At 44.8% G+C, this 24,031-nt stretch overlaps 1 protein-coding gene across 1 annotated transcript; it reads right to left on the bottom strand.

Annotated features, from left to right (window-relative positions):
* Positions 1-19,562: 19,562 nt before the first annotated feature.
* Positions 19,563-20,552, bottom strand: LOC311034567 (lysophospholipase D GDPD3-like; the record flags this gene model as incomplete). Its single annotated transcript, XM_084042447.1, has 1 exon — positions 19,563-20,552. The coding sequence occupies one exon, from the start codon at positions 20,550-20,552 to the stop codon at positions 19,563-19,565; it is 990 nt and encodes a 329-aa protein (XP_083898573.1).
* Between the last annotated feature and the right edge of the window lie 3,479 nt (positions 20,553-24,031).

Raw genomic sequence — 24,031 nt, 5'->3', positions numbered from 1 at the left:
TGTAACCGCCCCCTATAAGTGAGGTTTGGACACTGACCAATCCTGCACCGTGATTGGCCAATAATCTACAACGCAGTCTACAACGCTAACCCTTCCACAGTCAATGCAAATCTATACTTTTGCAAAGTTAGCCAATCACATTACAGCTAGTGTCATCACCACTAGCTGTAATGTGATTCAGGACTGTGATTGGCTAGCGAAACACATGACACATGTGCAGCCCTATGAATAGCAGTATGGACTTTTATGTTTTTTTTTTAAGTGAATCACTTCCATCACTGTGATGACCACTGTGACCACACCGCCCACTTCACACTGGGTGTGATGTTTTACTTCAATGGAGTACTTCCAATTTTCAATACTTTTACTTCTACTCCATCTCAGAGGAGAATATTATATTTTTACTCCACTACAATTATTTGAAAACGTTACTTTGTAGATTAAGATTTAGATTATTATAAACAAAACACACATTAGCAACTTCAGCCCTACCCAGCTAGCAGATCGGCGTTGCAACCGACGTCAGGCCGGCCTGGACAGAGCGGGCCCCGCCGAGCGGAGGCTCACCCTCCTCACGCCCTCCTCACGCCGGAGATGTCTCGCTCACCGAAATGTCCGGAGGAGTAGCATTTTAGAAGAGTCTGCGGCGGTCTGCAGCCAGCGTCACGACGTCCTGACGCTGTTAATGCCACGCTTTGAATTTTCCCTATACAAAGTGGGGTCCAGGGACCACTATGGGTCTTGAGGGAGTTCCAGGGGGTCCCCAGCTAAATGATAGGAAGGAACCAAATGGACCCTTATGGGTCTGTAAGTAAAAGTGTATATATGGAACCAAATGGACCCGTGAAACGTTATACGTGTTTCAGAGTTAAATTAACAATGATTTTAATTAAAGATAAAGATTAATTTGGGTCCCAAAGATAGAAATGCCATTGGACTGCCGGGGTCCCTGAAATTAAACTGGGTGAACATCACTGCTATCATCACTGCTATCACTTCATTTTCCCTGCTATCACAGCACAGAAATAATCCAAATATACAAATTCAACACCATTAAAAAAGTGAAACGTAAAACTATTTATATAAACTCTGTCTCTCTGTATGGGTCTGTAAAGCTATATTTTTGCTACAGTCGTATGACAGTTGCACAAATAAAAAATAAGAACATTTTGGCAGCTTCCCTGCTGTATCTGAGTATGCTGACCCCTGATGTACATGAAATAATGCAGTAAAGACTTATTTTTCCTCTTTTTTTTTATTAGAAAAAGGCACAGAGATAATCCAAATATACAAATGACATTATCAAAAAAGTCAACAAGTAAAACTATATAAAAAAGTAGTCCAAATTAAACACTATCAAAAAAGTCAACAAGTAAAACTATAAAAAAAAGTAGTCCAAATTAAACACTATCAAAAAAGTCAACAAGTAAAACTATAAAAAAAAAAATTGCCATTTCCCCCCCTAAACCTGAAGCCATTTGTAATCGTGTATATTAATGTTATTTAGTGTTCAAAACAAAATAAGGTGACCTCAGTAATAATACTGATAATAGTACTACTGAATAATTCCAAGGATTAATTGCTCCTCAGTTGTTGTTGTTTTTTTTAGCTTTGTTGTTTTTATTATTCTTATTCTGTTGCTATTATATTTATTCCTTGCATTGTTAATTCTAATTTAGAGTTGATGTATTTGCTTATTTAAAACAAAATATATATAATGAAGTGTCTTATTATTATTATCAATATTATTATTATTATTATTATTATTATTATTATTATTATTATTATTACCCTTATTATTATTATTATGTACAGCAGGGACTCATAATACATACTCTGGTAATAGGTGGCGGTATACTGTAAGCTATTATTATTATTATTATTATTATTATTATTATTATTATTATTATTATTATCAAGTTGTATAATTCATTATTAGCACTAAACATAATTATTTAGGCCTTACAGCAGGAACTCAATATACTCCAGTTCAGTAGGTGGCGATATACACCGGATATACGCAACGGATGTTTACATCAAATCACTGACCAGTGTTGCCATATTTTGCGAGAGAAATAAGCAGCCAGGTCTATGAAAACAAGCCCAAAACTGTGTATTGCTGGGCCTGGCTATAGTCATGTGGTGACTATAGGCCACATGGCCTAGACATGTATATATATATATATATATATATATATATATATATATATATATATATATATATATATATATATATATATATATATATATATATATATATATATATATTGAAAATAGCCGATGTACAAGCTCACAACGCGTCTTCAAACAAACCCAAAGTCGCTTATAATAAGCAGACATGGCAACACTGACTACAGCTCCATTCCTAGGACATCCGGTTGCTACTGCCTCGTCCCTTCTCGACTATACCTCTATGCTTCTCGACACAGGGAAAACATACCGCTGATATATCGATCCTTTTCCTCCGGGGAAATGTAATTTAGAGGTTAGTGTATTAGCCTACTATTTTTTTGTATCTGTGTGGATGTATGCCTGCTGTGTGTTGTCTAAATATCTCGTTTTAGAAATGTTTGACTGTTTCATTGTTTACATGTTAGCGTGCTAGCTGGCTAGCCTACTGTAGTTAACCGATTAGACTTTTCTTGGTTGCTACCCACATTACTTTTAATCACGTCACAGAGTTATGATACTAACTGTTGATCGATGGATTAGGTAGGCATATCTGTGTTATGGATACTTGTACTTATTTTATTTATATAGATCGCCGAGCTCATGTTAGCTGAAGGCTAGAATAAGGCAGAATTAAGCTAAAAGCTTATACACACACACACGAAAGGCTGCTTGTTTTCTTAATTATTTTGCTTTACATTATATGAACTGGCTGCTGAAAATAGCCAATCTACAATCTTATGCCACAGCCGAAATCTTAAATGTATTTTTTCCCTTCTCTTTTCTTTGTCTCTATACAGCATAACCTCCAGGTTAGCATCATGGAACCCAGCTGTACCATTTTGGACAAGAGGAGTTCTCCTCAGGTATGAAGGCACAAGGCAACGATTATATATTTTCATCGTGGAGTTCTGATGTTGCTGAGCCTTTACATAAAATAAAACAACAAACATGACTTTATTAAACACTGGTTAGCAGCTAAATGCAGGCCCCAGAACATGTTAAGACCCTGCATTGATATTAGTATGTTACTGTTTGTAGTTTTTTCCTGACTAGTTTTCCCCCTAACAAAGAAAATAAATTCACCATGGGACAATGGCGCTTGGATCGTCAACACATTTCTATAGCTACAGTAATGCTAAAACTGGGCCTTACTGTATCTGCATGACACACAGACTCGATGCAACTCGATGCAAAACATCTCAGATAGAATTGCCACTAAATGAGGACCTAAATGTATAACTGGGTGTCTGACATTAAAATGACAACATCACAGTCATGCTTAGAATATTACTTTTATTGGCTGTCTAATTTATCTCCCTTCTCTCTCAGGTGGCGTTCTGGGTTGCTGCTGTGCTTTTAATTGTTACTGTCCAACCCTCCCTGAGAACACTTTGTGTGTCCAAATTCTCTCTACCAGGTATTAACTAGTCTAGTCCATCTGTTTTGTACCAATCTACAAGCAGTTGTGCGATGGAGCATGATACGGCTTTGATTGTGTCTAACCCTTTTCTTTTTCATTTTCTTTCTTTCTCAGATGTTTCTGCTTGTCATTTCCTGCGTCACAGCAGTGGGGATGAAGAGATCGAGGAGCATCTGTGATGACCAAGCTTATAAAACCATGGTAGGTTTAACATGAGTCTAGAAGTAATGTACAGCATAACAGTATAAAGTAGAGCCTGACTAAAAAAACAAAAACGGTTCGATTACTTACACACTCTCCCTGTGTCTGTATGTTCCAGACGCAGCGCTGTTTGACCTGGTGAGGGCAGTGACCACATTCAAGAACCTCTTGGACCTCACGTTTTGCAAGGTAAGGGTGTGACTACACAGTTATCCAAAAATAGCCAATCTACAAGTTCACAGCACGTCACATTTATTTTACCATAAATCCCTGAACCCTCTTGTAATCTCTGTCATGATAGTTGAACATTATGTGAAAATTACAAGTTACATTGTAGGCCTGGTGTTGGTGTGGAAATTTAGTGAGGCATTAGAAGAGGGGAACTGATCAATGTATCAAGGGTTTCTACACACTGAGTTAAATTAACATACATTTCACTATATAAATTGGGGTCTCAGAGATAGCCATGCCATTAACAGGGTCTGTAGACCTAATGCATGTTAAATTGGGGGTCCTTATTAACTCATTTCCTGCCAGACTTATTTCTGGCTGTGTTTGCCCACTGCCAGCGATTTAGTGTTTTTTATAAAATTGTTTAAAAATTCACAATTTTTTTTTTTCATTATGATCACAAGTCCAGTCGTTTCTAAACACACAGGCGAGTCGTGCACGGCGCTCAGACAACAAACATTACGGTCGAGGCGGAGCCCTTCTCCTCCAGCCCAGCGTTAAACACCATGCATGGCCATCAGAACGGAAAACTCACTTTCTTTTTTCACCTCGCCACAGACCTCGCTAAATCCCTTATGATCGCGTGTTCAACTGTTTGTAGACACACAGGGTAGTTGTGTGAGTGGCCCAGAGAAGAAATTTTCAATCGGCGACATTCCATTTTGCAGCAGTAGCAGTTTCAAAACAGCGACGCGAAACAGTGTTCCTCGACGGAGAAATGCAAAGCCGAGATAATGGCGTTTGAAAGCGGAACATAAACAGGAAGTGGGCGGGAGCGAAAATCTTTGATATGACGTATTTCCGTATCCGGGTGTGCTACAATGAAATGCTTCCCTTCGAGAGATGAAGGACGGTGAGATCTTGTTTTAAAAAATGATTAATCAAAATTACGTTTTTTACGTCAGTGGCAGATTTGGTAATTGGAAAAAATTACGTTTTTTACGTCAGAGGCAGTGGACGAGTTAAAGTACCAACACCACCGTTGTCTAATTTATTTCCTTTCTCCCTCTCAGTTGGCGTTCGTTGGGTGGCTCACGTGACGCGTTCCACATGAAGGAACTGCATTGGCTTTGGAAGAAGAGGCGGGCGACAGACACCAGCACACAGAACCCAAAATTGAATTAAAGAACAGTGGCCCATTTTGTATTCATTCCAGTAGCTTTGATATGGCTCTGTGGCATGTTAACTAGAAACACATACAGCAGGACAAACTACAGCAGTAACACATGGAATCAAAATGGACCTTTACATGTCTGAACGTCTGTGTACAGATAGAACCAAATGGACCCTTACAGGTCTGCAAGAGTACAAATGGACCATAGATCTCCTATTTTTTGAATATTCTTATGCATTTTTTACTTGACATTCTGCTCAATGGGTATGTTTACTTTTGTCCAGTAGCTTTGATATGGCTCTGAGTCTGTAGCATGTTAACTAGAAACACATACACCAGGACAAACTACAGCGGTAACACATGGAACCAAAATGGACTTTATGTCTGAAAGTCTGTGTACAGATGAAACCAAATGGACCCTTACAGGCCTGCAACTCTGAGTGTACAAATGGACCATAGATCTCCTATTTTTTAATATTCTTATGCATTTTTTACTTGACATTCTGCTCAATGGGTATGTTTACTTGTTTTGTTACTTTAAGTAGGCTATTGATTACCAGTCTGACTTCAAACATATTATTACAGCATTGATACTTTTATGTGGAATACTTTTCTCACTGTCTGCCATTTTAAAGTGATACATTTGTATTTTAGGATTATTATTTCTGTGCCTTCCTTTTCTAATAAATACCATAACAATGGAGTTAATGTCTGTGCTGCATTATTTCATGTAGGCCATGTATTTTCTGCAATATATGTCATGTTCTTAGACAGATACTTAGAGATACAGGGGAACTGTGTGATGGCGACCTTATTCTGTATTGCTACTTGACATGTTTAGAAACCTCAAATGCGGGGGGGTGTAACAATGGCCGCTAAATATAGGGGATGAAAGGGAGGAGGGGGGATTCCCAAAGGGAGGGAGGAAGGGAGGGAGGGGGGGGGTATATACAGCATATTATATGACGGCGCTACGCTACCCGGCCGCTATCGACGAATGCCACGGTTGGCGTTCACCGCCGGAGTGAGGCTGATTAGCGGCTCGGCGTGACGCGCGGCTCACGCTGATCAAGGACGCCGAGTGGACGCGGCGTGTCCCGCCCGGCGGACGCCCCGGTCGGCGTGGCGTGGGGACGGCCTCACGCCAGAAATGTGCGATATTTTGCTAGCTGGGTGATGTCAGATAGTGTCAGACGTCTCCATATATGGAGCTGCCGATGTTAGTTATGGCCAAATATGGGTCAAGACTTCAGCCCTGGACGTGATGGCTATGTCTATACATGGAGTTTCGGGGAAGGGTTCGCTGATGTCAGACTGCGTACATATGGGACGTTTGGGTCTCTATGACGACTTTGCAGGTCTATTATCTCCATCTATGGGGATCTCCATATATAGGCTATTGCTGGCAACTATGCCCTGAATGTTTCCTAAGTATGCCCTGAATGTTCGTAACAGCCGCCCCACGGTTTTACCATGGAAAAACGTAAACATTTCAAGAACATTCCTGGCATACGCCGCCCACGGATTTCCGGTGGAAATACGTAAACATTCCAGGATGTTCCCTAGCATCCGCTTCTTTCTCCTATTCCTCCTTTCGGTTGCCATCTCGGTCTGCCATTTCGGCCGTACTTGGAGGTTTGATCGGTAATACCTCCAGAAATGTTTCCAGAACTGGTCGGCGAGGATTTGGCTGTGTCTCCATCTTCGTCTGCTCATCATTTCTGACTCATCATGCAGTACTTGCAGTAGAGATGCGTCCCGCCGCCCCATGGGGAGGATATTTTGCCGCCCCGTGCAGAACTTGGAGCTCCCTCACAGTTCTGAGACGTCATACCTCAGGCTGTCCAGACAAAAACCCATCCTCTGGGAGAGTGGTCCACGTAAGGGAACCCATCGGTGGTATGCATGATCTTGGTGACAGGTCGTGATCCGTCGTTGGTCGTTGGTTGATTGTCATCAGCTCGGTCGCTGATGAGCTCTGCCTTGAACGGGTCGCCCTATTGGACCGTCGTTTAGGCTTCGAGCAGCGTCTCTTGCGTGCCGAACTCTGATCGGTCGCTGATGAGCTCTGCCTTGAACGGGTCGCCCTATGGGACCGTCGTTTAGGCTTCGAGCAGCGTCTCCTGCGTGCCGAACCTTGATCGGTTGAGGAGGAATTTACCCTGCGTGCCAAACTCTGATCGGTCGCTGATGAGCTCTGCCTTGAACGGGTCGCCCTATGGGACCGTCGTTTAGGCTTCGAGCAGCGTCTCCTGCGTGCCGAACCCTGATCGGTTGAGGAGGAATTTACCCTGCGTGCCGAACTCTGATCGGTCGCTGATGAGCTCTGCCTTGAACGGGTCGCTCTATGGGACCGTCGTTTAGGCTTCGAGCAGCGTCTCCTGCGTGCCGAACCCTGATCGGTCGCGGAGGAACTGGAACTCTTGCGTGCCGAACCCTGATCGGTCGCTGATGATGAGAAGCGTCTCCTGCGTGCCGAACCCTGATTGGTTGAGGAGGAACTGGAACTCTTGCGTGCCCAACCCTGATCGGTCGCTGATGATGAGAAGCGTCTCCTGCGTGCCGAACCCTGATCGGTTGAGGAGGAACTGGAACTCTTGCGTGCCGAACCCTGATCGGTCGCTGATGATGAGAAGCGTCTCCTGCGTGCCGAACCCTGATCGGTTGAGGAGGAACTGGAACTCTTGCGTGCCGAACCCTGATCGGTCGCTAATGAGGAGCGGCGTCTCCTGCGTGCCGAACCCTGATCGGTCGCGGAGGAACTGGAACTCGGCCTTCTCTTGCGTGTTTCCGTTTCTTTGTGGCTTTTGGCATATTGCTCCTTCACAGTAAGCTTTTGAATCCGTCTCTCCACGAGGGACCAAATATAACAATGATAATCGACTGGTTCTTTAGAACCGGACTCAAGAGCTACTTTGAGGGCCTAGCTGGGTTGTAAGGCCAGCTAGTCGTCCTGAATATGCAATCTGTGATTAACTGGGTTTTAAGGCCAGCCAACCTCCTGGTTCTCAGGAGAGAGTTGAGATGTCTCTCGGAATCACTCTGGAACGTGCCTATCTGAGAGGTTTCGAGCCTCTTCTTATAATGCTGGCTTGCGGTCCTGACATCACTATGATGATGTCAGATAGTGTCAGACGTCTCCATATATGGAGCTGCCGATGTTAGTTATGGCCAAATATGGGTCAAGACTTCAGCCCTGGACGTGATGGCTATGTCTATACATGGAGTTTCGGGGAAGGGTTCGCTGATGTCAGACTGCGTACATATGGGACGTTTGGGTCTCTATGACGACTTTGCAGGTCTATTATCTCCATCTATGGGGATCTCCATATATAGGCTATTGCTGGCAACTATGCCCTGAATGTTTCCTAAGTATGCCCTGAATGTTCGTAACAGAGCCGGATTCAAAAGCTTACTGTGAAGGAGCAATATGCCAAAAGTCACAAAGAAAAGGAAACATCAAGAGCGGGCAACGGACTCGGGTCCTGCCGCGCGGACATCACGGGGAGGTCATACCGAAGGCGACCTGACTGGAGGGGTACCCACGTCTGCCTTGGACGCCTCTATGAACGAGCTGGTGGAAGGGCTCCGACATGAAGGAACACTGAGAGAGCTCCAGCATCGGATTCAACAGCAGTCCCGAACAATCCAGGAACTGTCAGAAGGAATGAGGAATGGTACAGACACAAGCTGTCCAGTGCCAACCGATGGTTCCGGACCCATCAACCCCCCACCGGAGCCTCAGGCCGGTCCTAGCAAGCAGGGACCCCCAGCTCAGATCACGGAGCCCATCACCGGGCTTGAGCGGCCGTCCCTTCGGGTGACCCGCTCAAGGCAGAGACCCAGTTCCTCCGCGACCGATCAGGGTTCGGCACGCAAGAGAAGGCAGAGTTCCAGTTCCTCCGCGACCGATCAGGGTTCGGCACGCAGGAGACGCTGCTCGAAGCCTAAACGACGGTCCCGTAGGGCGACCCGTTCAAGGCAGAGCTCATCAGCGACCGATCAGAGTTCGGCACGCAGGGTAAATTCCTCCTCAACCGATCAGGGTTCGGCACGCAGGAGACGCTGCTCGAAGCCTAAACGACGGTCCCGTAGGGCGACCCGTTCAAGGCAGAGCTAATCAGCGACCGATCAGAGTTCGGCACGCAGGGTAAATTCCTCCTCAACCGATCAGGGTTCGGCACGCAGGAGACGCTGCTTTCTATCGGGGACCGGTACCCATCATACCGGTGTTCGCCTCTCCGGATCCTAGAGAATTCGCAAGATTGAAGGGAGCATTGAATGATGCATTCCCTCCCAACACCTCAGAACGCTTCAGGTTCCGCATTTTATGCGACCATCTGAAGCTGGAGGAAGCCCTCCTGGTGGCAGATACCTACGTAGACTCATCGCGGCCCTACTCGAAGACTATGGTAGCCCTATCGGAGCAATTCGGGCAGCCTCATCAAGTGGCGATGCAGGGTATGGTGGAGCTCATTCAGGGACCCAGAATTAGGAATGAAGACACCAAGGCATTCCGAACCTTTGCTCTGAAGGTCCGAGGGTTGGTTGCTTTACTATCAACATCCGGGAGAGTAGGGAGAGCGGAGCTGAAATGTGGAACCTATGTCATTCAGCTCTTAGCCAGGCTGCCGTCGGATTTAAGGGTAACATTCGAAAAGTCCGCCCATACAAAACGGATTCGGAACCCGTCATTACTGGACTTGGCAGAATGGCTCTTGTTTGAAACAAAGATGCGACGTAGGGGAGAGCAGATGGGTTCTCAAGAACAGAGCCCGACGCGCGACCTGGACAGGACGACGAGCGTCCCTGAGCCCCGATGGGCCGTTCGGCAGCCGGAGAGACATAGGATACGAAGTCCACAGAGAGCTGCCCAGCCGTATAAGAGACCTGTGAACATAATGATGAATACCACAACTACGAACTTTGCACAGTCTAGAAGGCAGAACAGAGACAAGAGGTTCCAAGGGTATTGCCCGTACTGTAAACAGGATTATCACACACTGAACTCCTGTGCGGGGTTCAAGCAGCTAACTACAGTTCAGAAACGGCGCTGGATCATGAAGGAAGGGATGTGCTGGAGGTGTGGTAGATCTCACCGGGCCAGGGATTGCGACCTACTCAAGAAATGCTCACAATGCAACCTAACCCATCTGGACATTCTCCATGACGTACAATCTCGAGAATGGACGAAAGAAGGACAGGGGCCTGGAGAGGATGAACACCCGCAGGTCTAGAGACAACCGCAGGTCGAGAGCCGTGACAATCAACCAACGACCAACGACGGATCACGACCTGTCACCAAGATCATGCATACCACCGATGGGTTCCTGTACGTGGACCACTCTCCCAGAGGATGGGTTTTTTGTCTGGACAGCCTGAGGTATGACGTCTCAGAACTGTGAGGGAGCTCCAAGTTCTGCACGGGGCGGCAAAATATCCTCCTCATGGGGCGGCGGGACGCATCTCTACTGCAATACTGTATGATGAGTCAGAAATGATGAGCAGACGAAGATGGAGACACAGCCAAATCCTCGCCGAACAGTTCTGGAAACATTTCTGGAGGTATTACCGATCAAACCTCCAAGTACGGCCGAAATGGCAGACCGAGATGGCAGACCGAAAGGAGGAAAGGAGGAGAGAAAAAAAAAAGAGGGGGAGGAATAGGAGAAGGAAGCGGATGCTAGAGAACATCCTGGAATGTTTACGTATTTCCACCGGAAATCCGTGGGGCGGCGTATGCCAGGAATGTTCTTGAAATTTTTACGTTTTTCCATGGTAAAACCGTGGGGCGGCTGTTACGAACATTCAGGGCATACTTAGGAAACATTCAGGGCATAGTTGCCAGCAATAGCCTATATATGGAGATCCCCATAGATGGAGATAATAGACCTGCAAAGTCGTCATAGAGACCCAAACGTGCCATATGTACGGAGTCTGACATCAGCGAACCCTTCCCCGAAACTCCATGTATAGACATAGCCATCACGTCCAGGGCTGAAGTCTTGATCCCATATTTGGCCATAACTAACATCGGCAGCTCCATATATGGAGACGTCTGACACTATCTGACATCATCATAGTGATGTCAGGACCGCAAGCCAGCATTATAAGAAGAGGCTCGAAACCTCTCAGATAGACAGGTTCCAGAGCGATTCCGAGAGACATCTTAACTCTCTCCCGAGTACCAGGAGATTGGCTGGCCTTACAACCCAGTTAATCACAGATTGCATTAGGTACAACAGTGATGGTGCGTTCACACGGGCCAGATACAAAGATACAAAAATGCACAGCATCTTTGTCGTTGTGTGGCTCAACACGGTCGTTGACGTCATCAATCATCATCATCAGAGCTACAGCTGTATCTTTGTATCTGGTAGTTGAACCCAGCTCAACTTGAATTTGTATCTTTGTCGCTATAGAGCTACAGCTACAAACGTTGGATGTATCTTTGTATCTGCATGTCGCCGGCTTCCATTGAAAATTAATGGTAGCCTGTATACAAGATATTGTAGAGGCTTGGCTTCATTAAAAAAAGTGTCTCTGGATGCTCCTTTCTCACTAAGTCTGTGGATTGAATAGCTCAATCAGTAAAGTGTTAGCCTCTTGTTCTGAAGGCCCCCAGTTCAAACCCCACTCATTTCACATTGGTTCGGGTGGTCTCAGCTGTTTTCAAACTTTTCATCAACTCGTTTGCTGCACCTCACCAGTAATCACGGATCGTGCTCGTTATCGTCATTGAATTCAGCTGCAGGAGTGCCGTTCTGATCATGAGTAGCAGTTGTGTTGGGTGAAAGATCAGGTGGGGCACGACACTAAACAGCGTGGTTCATAGGTGGATGTCAATGATTCATTGTCGCTGCTATACTGTAAGTCCGTAACGTATCCTGGTAATTATCAACACAAGTTGACATCAAGGCGTATCTGCGCTGCGGTCATTCTATGAACTCAGCCACATCCAAGCTGCTGCAGTTATTTTCTGATCGTCTTCAATGATCTCTCATGCCAGGTGATGTTATTAATCTTCTCTGTGTGTGATCATTATGGAGATAAAGGTTTTGTGCATGTGATCATGTTGTTGTGTTAAATAGCGTCGGGTCAGGCAGACAGAGTTTGGTTTAAACGCACACACATTCTCTCTCACAACTGTGTCAAGTCAACGTAAAGTAACCAGAACCATAGAGGGAGAGAGTTCCGTCATTATTTGATTCCGCTGCAAAGCGGGTTGCTATAGTTCCAATCATTGGATCATCCCCATTGAGATCAGAGTCAGAGTTGTTCTGCATTCCATTCTTACTATGGGAGTCTAGTCTATGCTAGTGTCGTCACTTTCACACTAGATCACGCTGGGAGTATCCAGGAAGTGACTCTCAGCAAAGCATGATGGGTAATGTAGTCCATGCAACCGCTTCATTCATAGTATATTAGGATTAGTTTAATTCTACTGAGTTAGAGTATGTGAAGGGGCAAGACTAAAAGTGATTCTTAACTGGATGGTGGAATTTGCAGGCATTATGGTAATGTTAACTAGGCAGTGTTATGTTAAGTAGGTACTTACTAAACGGGATATTAAAGTATATAATCACTCAGTGAAGCTGTTGATCATTTCTGCTGGGTTATTCAACTCTTTTGTCCCTTAAATTACAGGTAGCTATAATGGGGGATTAGTTTGTAGATTCTCAATTAGATTATTACTGTTGCACCACGTATGCTTTTATAGTTGTTTTCCAAGGTCAGTGTAATAAGTTCTTATACTAGAAGTATTGTTCTGAAGAAACCGTGTGGGATATCTAAGGTTGTTTATAGTATTAAGTATTGATGGTAAAGGTATTAGTAGTGTTAAAGGTTTAGAGTTAAGTATTAATAGTCTTAAAGGTTCTATGGTTCTAAGTTTTAAAGGCTAAGCATGTTTTATTAGTTAATTGGTATAAAATAATGAATAGAGTAAAAGGGTAAAGTAGTGGTAAAGGTTTAATAGAGTAAAGTAAGGTGGTAGTAGTGTTTAAAGGTTAAGGTCCTAGAGGTTTAAAAATGTTAAAGGTGTTAAGGCATTGTTGTTTATTTAGAACAAAACGTATTTGTAGTTTGGCGCCCTCTAGTGAGACTGGGGTAATTGTACTTTCTGTTGTGAGTTTGCGCCCCTAGGGGACACTCTAATTGTTCTAGTAAATTCAGTTCAGTCTGAGTCTTTATACCATGCGGTCCCAGTGCTTCGGCTTATCTTCCCAATTCAGTAATGTGCTTTGAAGTATCGTTGTGAGTAGGCTACTTTTTTGCAATCATATGCTGAGATGCTTGTGCATCGTAGCCATGTGGCGTTTGATTATCTTGATTTCCCCAATGCAGAGTTGTGTTTGGCACTTTGGCACTGGGCTAATGCTAGCATCCAGGTTGTTTGTTTTATGCTAGCTAATGCTAGTTTCCATTCCTTGTAGCTTTATGCTTGTGTTATTTCTTTGGATGTAAGTAGTGAGCATTTTATTGGTGCTACCCCTTATGATTGTTTCAGTTATTAAACTGGTTTGGGATCTTGGTTTGGAGAGGTGAAAGCATTCAAACTTACACTGCTTCTTATCGTCTCTTCAAGCTACTGTTAGCTGTCTATTCGTGTACCTCCACACGCGTTGAGGTCAGAACATGGCACTAATTATTCATTAGGTTGGATTGTGATTATATTAATGAAGCACGAATGAACTAATGAGGATGTTATCTTCACTTTTAGCTTAACCATGTCATTGTAAGGGATATTTGTTCATTGCTTGATCTCATTCTGCTTCTGTTTTCTGTTTCATGAGCGACTGCCCATTATGGTGATCCAAGGTTGATGATGGCATTGCCTTCTGTCCACCATGGATGCTGGGAATCTTCAGGTTTTCGGTTGCTGCCAGTCTTCATCTTTACTGCAGCGCCATGGTCATTGCACAGCAGTAATCAAGATCACCTCGGTGGTATACCGGGATCTACTTCTGCTGAAGCCATGAGAGGCAGGTTATCCATTAATCAAATCTAAAACTCATTCTGGTTAAGTCTTCAAGCCTCGTCGGCTGCTCTCTGCTTGATCTGCGTATCCACTCACTCATGTTCTAAAGGATTCAGCGTTTATACAATTCAGGTGTATTAATGTCAAATGGTATGGATTGTTTAATGATATTGGATATCTAAAGTTGAGCTAATTCATGGATGTTCAAATCACTACTTTCCACGTTGGGGTTGTGATATTGTGAAATATCAATTAAATCACGATTTGACTTAAGAGTAGCGGTGGATCACTCGGTTCATGCTTTGAACGCAGTTAACTGTGAGAAGTTATGGGAATTGCAGGACACATTGATCATCGGATCGGAGAAGCTGTTGTTAAGTGGAGAAGTGGAGAAAGGAACTATCTAATGTAGATATTGTTGGAATTAGTTATATCAGCATTCTATGGGTTCTTAGATATGGGAAATACTTTGCTTGCACTGAAAACTCACACGTTCAATTAAGCACTCTTTTGTCTGTTCTTTTGTCCGTTCTTTTCTATGTTCTGCAACTTGAAATGGCGGTTAATCCTGGAGGAAATGATCCTGTTCGTCATGGATGATGGGAAGGCATGTCAAGGGTGTGGTTTGCTGCCAGGCTGCGTACAGTGTGCCAGCGATGTGGACTCTGCCCCACGAGTATACTCCTCACTTCTTTCGGATCGGCCCAGCAACCTCAGCAGCTTTGTTGGTTTCTGCATCCACTTAAAAGCATGGGTCGCTGGTCGTCTGCTGCCTACGAACGCTATATTCGTTTAAATACGGATGACATTTTTGCAGCTCAAAAAGCCACGAGTGTTATGTGTGATCAATTATGGGATTATTCAGGAGTTGCATAATTGATTGTGTGTTAAGTATTGCTCTTGTCAGAGCGCAGGTTGGGGGTCAGGTAATTTAAGGCATGGTAAACCACTAAGCATTGGTCTCACGTTGCTACAGTGGTATTAATGGTAGGTATGGTAGCCACTAGTAGCATGGTCGTGTTGGGTCTCACGTTGCTACAGTGGTATTAATGGTAGGTATGGTAGCCACTAGTAGCATGGTCGTGTTGGGTCTCACGTTGCTACAGTGGTATTAATGGTAGATATGGTAGCCACTAGTAGCATGGTCGTGTTGGGTCTCACGTTGCTACAGTGGTATTAGAGGTAGGTATGGTAGCCACTAGTAGCATGGTCGTGTTGGGTCTCACGTTGCTACAGTGGTATTCCATTAAGCATGGTCGTGTTGGGTCTCACGTTGCTTAATGGTGGTTTAGAAGGTAGGTTTAGCATGGGTAATCCACTAAATAGTATATTCCGTCTATATCAGGTCACCGCTCGGGCGAGTCTATAGCGCTGTCTATACACATAGTTATGCATTATTTCTTAGTTTATTTCCTTTAACATCAAAACACAGTAGTGTTTTGCCAAAACTGCATCTAATAGTTGCTGCTGGCGCAGAATATCGGCTTTTAGATGTGAAGGGCATCTCGGTATGCATTTAAAGGAAATGTGTCATTGCTGACACTCACATAGTTAACTCATGTAGCATATTTCATTTATATCAAATGGATTTAAATGAAATTGCGTCACTTTTGATGCTTTAACTGATAAACATTCTCATATAGATTAAGGTGTGGCTTTGTATTTGCTCACTGCAAGTGAGCGCGTGTTGGGGGTTTGTGATTGAAGATCTGTGACATGTTTGCACAGGAATCTGTATATCACATGAGCAGAGTCACACCGCCATACTTGAATGCAATATCATTGCATATATGGGTTATGGTTAATATGGTAATGGTTAATAAATGGTAAATGGTTCATTAACGGTGTGGTTATTTCTGAGCTGAAGTGTCTAAATGAACATGACATTCTTTTTTGATAGACTATTTTCACTAGTTTCCATTCCGAGGAGACAAAAAAATCTTTATTGGTAATTGTTTTGTGAACAGTGATCTAGAGTAGTTAGCAAAACAGAGGCTTGGTTCATAACGGACTGACAAACTTATAGATATCAACAGACACTATCAGGGAGGCCATATCTCTAGCTCAATGAGAAGAGAGGCAGCCTGTGAGTCCATAGGTCGCTGATTCGATCCCTGTCCCCGACAATGTGTTGAGGTGATCATGATTTGGAATTCTTAGTTTTACAAATAGTGTTTCTTGAGGTTAGGTTTAGGCGTTGTTTTACTGAGATTAAGGTTAGTGAGGGTGGGTGTAGAAAAGAGTCATCTAGTCAGCAAGCTTCCCCCTATTCCCATGGATTGGATCCACCCCTCTCACCTGCTCTCACTCACAACTCATTAGTGGCCAGGTATAGATACACACGGAGATAGACGGGAACGCCCAGGAACGCCCATTTGATTTTGTCCCGGGGGAAAACAGAACGATCTGCCTCATAGAGTTACATCATACACAATCGTTTGGATCACTTTCAGAGCTATTTTATGGACGATAGAGACATTGTCAGCCAAGAAAAATCCATCAGAAGGACAGCTGGAACACAATCGTCCACTCGCCCTCGGCAAAGTTGACTTATTATTAAGATATATGTGACTAAAAAGACCAAACATTGACAATTTATGAGCTCACAGCGCGTCGGAACGCGACGCGTTGTAACTGTGAGCTAGATAGGCAATGTTTGGTTTATGTTCCCCCCAGAATACGTAAACTGGGGTTCATGTGGTTTATCAGATTATCCTTATATCTTATTGCATTAGTCAAGTTTCAGCACAAGCGCCACTGAAACCGGAGATCTGTTTCCCTCTTTCCAGCTCCGTCTGAATATCAAAACACTCGCCCCAAAACACAGTCGTCCCGGGGCAAACCCGCCGGTATTCACCTGGTATTCCTAAACTCAGTAAAACTATGCCTAAACTGCTAAACATAACCTTATTCCTAAACTGAACCTCAGTAAAACTATGCCTAACCCTGAACTTATTTCAAACCGTAAAACAAATACAAGAATACAAGAACCGCTGGTCGGTGAGAAAAATGGGGGCGAGCGTGTTTTGGTGCGCTTCTTCTGGTTACCTCTTGTCTCGCTCCTTGTTACAAAACATGTTTACATATGCACCGTGTTTAATCGCCTGGTAGAGACACTATTACAAGATATGATCAATTAAACTTACCATAATATCAAAACCCAACAGCCATTAGGTCATCAATAATGTTTATAGTGAATTTGAAGGACAGTTTAGACACAAGTGCCCACGCCGACCGGCCGATGCTCTGCTAGTCGAATCAGCGCTGTCCGAGTTGTAAACCGATAGGGGCAGAATAGATCTTTTCATGGTTTACTATCCGACACACATGTGTGTGTGTGTGTGCATGCGCACACGCACACACATACACATGCGTGTGCATGTGTGCATGCGTGTGGCTTGCATTGCCCTCTAGTGTTGGTTCTACACAATTGCCTGGGTGGGTGGTATAAACAAGCGCTCCTTTTTCAATTTCCCTGTAACATATATACCCTGCCTGTCCTTCAGTTTTGCTTGGCAGCAGCAGCTGTAACAACTCCCCTGGAGTCTCAGCTGGCCTGGGTCATGCGTCACTGAAGTGAGTTCACTTGTTCATGGTTGCATGTTGCAATTTGTGGGTTATGTGTTGTTTGCCTTGAAATTCATAGATAGGTGTGTGTGTGTGTGTGTGTGTGTGTGTGTGTGTGTGTGTGTGTGTGTGTGTGTGTGTGTGTGTGTGTGTGTGTGTGTGTGTGTGTGTGTGTGTGTGTGTGTTGTGTCATTTTGGAGAAATATTGAATTTCACTTGGTTTATTGTAGTGTTAAATGTTGAATTGTATAATAATCATGTGTTTCTATCTTTCATAGTGTAAAACCATGACCGTGAAGCCTCACCACCTCCTTGCCCAATCATAAAATGCTCATGTGTGCAACGGAACAATAAATGGTTTGAATGGAACTCTGTTGTCCCACATTCTTGTAGATATGCCATGGTGATGTTCATTATTCTGTGAACCAAAGTAGAACTCTATCTTAGTGTGTGAGGGGGGGGCATTGCACAAAACATGACCATCCTCCTATAATTTGAGAAACGTCTGTCTGTCTGTAGTGGTGAGACCAAAATGTGTTCTGCCCGGTTCTCCTCAGTGGCTGGAGCAATTGATCTGAATGTTGCACACAGCCATTGACCATTACCATGTGCACGGAACAGCGAAGCCTGTTTTTCGATTTCACCAAATCTCAGCTGTTTATTAGCGTTCTTGTGTAAAAGAATGTCGCCATAGTTATGGGGCTGCCCAGCTGTGGGATGGCCCCGCGAGCTATGGGACGAACGGCCTCCGGGTTGCCAGATCATGTGCGCATATCCCCCCACGGATGTGTCGACCGGTTATGGACTAGTGTTAATTAATGCATATGCAATTTTTATAAGATAACATGGAATGCCTTTTTGAGAGTAGTTATGTTCAATGTATACCCTATTTCCTTGTGAAAATAGCCGATCTACAAGCTCACAACTTTTTGGATAGCAACACTTTGTGAGCTTGTAGATCGGCTACTTTCACTAGTTTTGGTACAGAGGAGACATCACATTTCTCTATTGATAAATGCTTTGTGAACCACTGATCTTAGTTTTAGTGAAACAGTTGTTGGTTCATGGCAGAAGTCTATGATCTTCAGACACCGTCAGGCTGGATGAAGCCTTAGCTCAATCACTAGTGTGACAGCCTGTGAGTCCGAAGGTTGAAGATTCGATTCCTGTCTATGGCCATGGGTTGAGGTGTCCATGAGTAATGTTCTTAACCATGGATTGCTAGCCACAATCCCTCAGCACTTTGCTCAGCTGTTGAGCATTCTCATTTCATTGTTAGTTGCATGGGCTGCTTTGTCTCAAGTTCACATGCCTCAAACCCATTTATTGCTGCTTGCAGCTATATTTTGTTTTAGTTTTTCATGCTTTTTTGTTTTTTGTACATATAATGTTTTTTGTCTCTATTTCTTTTTGTGTTTTTCAACTGTCTTTTTGCTACTATATATGTCTATGAAATGAATACCAAGGACATCAACGGAAACAAATCCGCAAGGACTTTTTTGGACGGACCTTTTAGACAAAGTATTGTAAATGTAATTGTGATGTTTCACATTTTTGCCTGATAAAAATGTCAATCAAAACATTCCTAAGCCAATAATTTGATGACCGGCAGCGGTTCCGGTAGGAGGCACAAAGAGTCTCCTTTGTGTCACCTACCGGAACCGCTGCCTACCAGTCCGCTGGTCGTCTGTGCAAACCAAGTCGCGGGAGAAGCTTCCCAAAACTCCGGTAACTTGGCGGGAGCGTTCGTTGCCATGTTTACGTGCTGTCTTTTTAGAGGGCATTTGTAGAATCGGCCTCGGGTCTCAATGGGTTAACCGTGCAAGACCCACAGTTGCAAATGCACAACCCGTGCATCCCGTTTAATTCAGAGACCTTCACGGGGAATCAGGAGTGTGATTGGGAGTGCTTGGCTGTGGATGCCTCTTCAGGTAGTCGGACAGAAGCGTTGGATAGTCAGTCATCACCGCCGTAGCCCCCACATCAAAGGCTGCTTCGATATCCTGGTCCTCGTTGCACACAAATAAAACCACCTGTATTCCTCGAGCCACAAGATGTTTAAATAGACTCTTCCTCATGGTTAATTTTTCAAAGAGAAAGACGACCATTCTGTTCCTCAGGATCGGCCGCTCCGGGATGTAGGTTCTGTTGAAGATGCGGGGCAGGTAGAACTGCAGAAAGGATTCTCCCAGTGGCACGAAGGGCAGCAGACCAGTATAGAAGAGGAGGAGGAGCAGCAACCCTCGGTTCTGTGTGAAACTGTAAGGCATGCGGGGGTTTGCTGTGCAGCATTTCTTCATGATGCCAGAGTGGACTGAGGCCCAGACAGTGATGTCCTCTCTGTTGTAGAGTTTCACCAGGCCAGACACTTTCTCTATCAGCAAGTCATTGCTCTCCTTGATTTCAATGTTGACAGGCATGTTCGGGAACTTCTTGAACATGTCCTCTAGCAGGCAGAACTTCCTGTCTTTGCCACTGCTGTAGCGGCCTGCATAAAATGTCACCTCCAGCCTCTCCTTATATAGAGGTAGGTCCTGCAGGTTGAGGGAGGAGACGGTGACATCGTGGCCAGTCTGCCTCAGCAGGTTCTCGTCATGTGACACAACCACGTGGCCGTCACGGGTCAGGCGGCAGTCCAGCTCCAGCATGCCTGTGCCCTGCTCCAACGCATGTGCGGACGCCTCCATGGTGCTCTCTATCCTCTCTCCACATCCTCCTCGGTGGGAGATGTGTCTACAATGGAAGGCGGTGCGTTTCTTCCGGTGGAGAAGGTGGGGGTTCTTCAGCAGGTACATAGAGGTGAGAGCGTAGCAACCGCCACCGAGGGCGGGGAGGAGGACCAAGCTCATCATCATCATCATACTCATCAGTATCGCACATGGAAGGGACTCAACTGGCCTGGAGATGCCTTTGCCTTTTATGTCGTTGGCCGCGGTGCCGGTTACATTACGGTGATGTCGGTCGTATCCATATATGGAGCAAGCGATGTCAGTCTAGCCGATGCAACAATGCTGGCTCACCCGCGGCCCGGGACTCCCATCGCCATCACCTCTGATGCTTCGGACTATGCTGTCGGTGCAGTGTACGAGCAGTGGGTGGACGGCGCCTGACAGCCGGTAGCGCTGTCGCCTCACAGCTAGAAGGTCCTGGGTTTGATTCCCGCTGGGGACGCTGTGGGCGCTGGGCAGTGTTGATTTTGACAGCTATTTTTTAGTCTTAGTCCAGTCTTAGTCCAGTTTCAATGACTGTTGTTAGTTTTTATCACATTTAGTCAAACTCATCCTTTTTTTATTGTCTCCGCTAGGCCGAAGGCATGGTGGAGAGTATGTTTTACCCTCCGTCCGTCCGTGTGTCCGTCCGTCTGTGAACACCTACCATTGGCTAAGCTTCGCAGGACGTTGTAACCTCTATTACAACTTCCTGACCTGGCGGAGACCTGTGCTCCGAGGAGCACATTTTCTAGTTTTGTCTAGTTTTAGTCGACTAAAAGTCGAGCATGTTAGTCTTTATCTTAGTCCAAGAAAACATATTTTTATTTGTCTACTTTTAGTCGATAAAAACTGTTGACATTTTAGTCAAGTTTTAGTCACAATTATATTAGCCCTTTACTTTTCTTGTCAGCAGATAATACAGAACATTCCATCTAATCTAAAAATATTTCACATTGCATTTCCTCTCGCAATTTTAAGGAATACATCCAGACATGGAACATGTTCTGATTGAACTTGTATATTTATTTTAAACCATAACAATTCACAGACACACCAATGCTTGCATTAAAATAAATAAAATACATCTCAGATGAAAAAATGAATACAATAAAATAAAGTGCCTCATGGACACTTAACCATGAGGCACTATATATATATATATATATATATATTCTGGGGTTCATATATTCCAAGGGGAAAACATAAGCCAAAAAGCTTGTAGAGCTTGTAGATCGGCTATTTCTGGCAAAGAGTTTGGAGTAGAAGGAAAAAGCAGTCCAACTAAGTACATACAGAGCCAACTCAGATCAAGTTTACCAGTAAGTGGTTCTCATTGAGAATGAAAAAGGTGACAGATACCAGGGTAAATATAAACTACTCACAAATCATTCACTATGATTGATTGAATACTGTATTTACAAGTTCGCAGAAACAAAGCACATGATAGTACAGTTCCAATAGGTCAGCTTAAAAAAAACAAAAACAAATGGCTTGTTTGTCGCCTAATGTTATTTCGGAAACGATGTTTTTCCCAGCTATTTTGTGACCACATTGCTTGCCTTCGGTGTTACGACCCGGCCTAGGGGTTACCAGGTGTAACATAAAAATGGACTCCCTCCTACCCAATTCCCAATTCAGACAAGCCACACAGGGTTAAAATCCTAAGAGCTCAGGATTTCTTTTACAATTAATAAAACACACGTCTCGGTCCCCACCGAGTCCACTCGAGTCCAAGACCAAGTCACTACAATGAAATGAAATAATTTTATTATACCCATATTATGAGGAGCCTATTCACATTAACATTCTAAGAGAGCTGTCTGGCGCTTATGGACAGCTGCCTTGGAGCACATCATCTCGTGGTTGACAGTGCAGCAGCAGCAGAACACACTCTGCCATGTCCCTCTAGTTTATATTCTCTTTAAATTATTTCCACTAACAGCGCAAGCTTTCCAGGTGTTTATTTATTTATTTGGTAACACTTTACTATAGGGTGCGCTAATTAGCGATTAAGTAATGCATTAAGTAATGTATTATTAATGCATTATTTAAGTGCTATTTAAGCATTATTTAAGCGTTATTTAAGCATGTAATTCATCATCAATTAATGTTTAATGAGAAAAACATCACATGGATGCAACTGGGACGTATCATCAGTGTTGTAGCCTGGGGTCATAGGGTGTTTCGGGTCTCGCAACATACACCCTCGCCCAGGTGACCCAGCCAGGGTTGATCAAGCCCCGACTTACGTCCCAGTAGCTACCCACGGTCAGTCCTACAGGGCAAGACAGGGCCACTCAGTCCGCTTATCCGGAAGTACTCTGCCGGGACTCGGGGGGGCTCTGGCACGTGGAGGGACTAGGCTCTGTGGGTTGACTCCGGGCCGGAATCCTCCTTCGTCTCACCAGGTCCAGGACCTGAGCGCTGCACCAGATCCGCTGCACCGCCCCGATCCAAACATTTCCTTCTGGCGTGATGGTTCCTTGGGCCGTGGTGGTACTGCAGGCTCAACTTGCGGATTGATTGAATGGCCCTCCTAAAGGCCTCACCGCGGGTTTGTTGGGCTTCTTCCTCACGGAAGACACAGCATGGGGCGCTAACCCACACTGCTCCCGGGATGCCGTCTACATTCCGGCTGTCACCAGTCTCTCCTGTGGTCACCAAACTATTCCTGGTTGTCACATAGTCTATTCCTATGAGCCACTATAAATAGAATTACTAATGAGAAAAACATCACATGGATGCAACTGGGACGTATCATCAGTGTTGTAGCCTGGGGTCATAGGGTGTTTCGGGTCTCGCAACATACACCCTCGCCCAGGTGACCCAGCCAGGGTTGATCAAGCCCCGACTTACGTCCCAGTAGCTACCCACGGTCAGTCCTACAGGGCAAGACAGGGCCACTCAGTCCGCTTATCCGGAAGTACTCTGCCGGGACTCGGGGGGGCTCTGGCACGTGGAGGGACTAGGCTCTGTGGGTTGACTCCGGGCCGAAATCCTCCTTCGTCTCACCAGGTCCAGGACCTGAGCGCTGCACCAGATCCGCTGCACCGCCCCGATCCAAACATTTCCTTCTGGCGTGATGGTTCCTTGGGCCGTGGTGGTACTGCAGGCTCAACTTGCGGATTGATTGAATGGCCCTCCTAAAGGCCTCACCGCGGGTTTGTTGGGCTTCTTCCTCACGGAAGACACAGCATGGGGCGCTAACCCATACTGCTCCCGGGATGCCGTCTACATTCCGGCTGTCACCAGTCTCTCCTGTGGTCACCAAACTATTCCTGGTTGTCACATAGTCTATTCCTATGAGCCACTATAAATAGAATTACTAATGAGAAAAACATCACATGGATGCAACTGGGACGTATCATCAGTGTTGTAGCCTGGGGTCATAGGGTGTTTCGGGTATCGCAACATACACCCTCGCCCAGGTGACCCAGCCAGGGTTGATCAAGCCCCGACTTACGTCCCAGTAGCTACCCACGGTCAGTCCTACAGGGCAAGACAGGGCCACTCAGTCCTATCATTAGGACTGAGTATCATTAGTTAAGCATGTTATAGGTGTGTTTATAGATCTACTTTTATCGGTCAGTTCTATGCCCAGGATGAGTGCTTATATGCGGGTAGGATTATTGAGG

The sequence above is a fragment of the Gymnoscopelus microlampas genome (genome assembly GCF_963454915.1).
Source record: "Gymnoscopelus microlampas genome assembly, chromosome: 19".
Classification (NCBI taxonomy): Eukaryota; Metazoa; Chordata; class Actinopteri; order Myctophiformes; family Myctophidae; genus Gymnoscopelus; species Gymnoscopelus microlampas.
The sequence above is the reverse complement of the archived record's forward strand: the minus strand, read 5'-3'. Positions and strand labels throughout refer to the sequence as shown.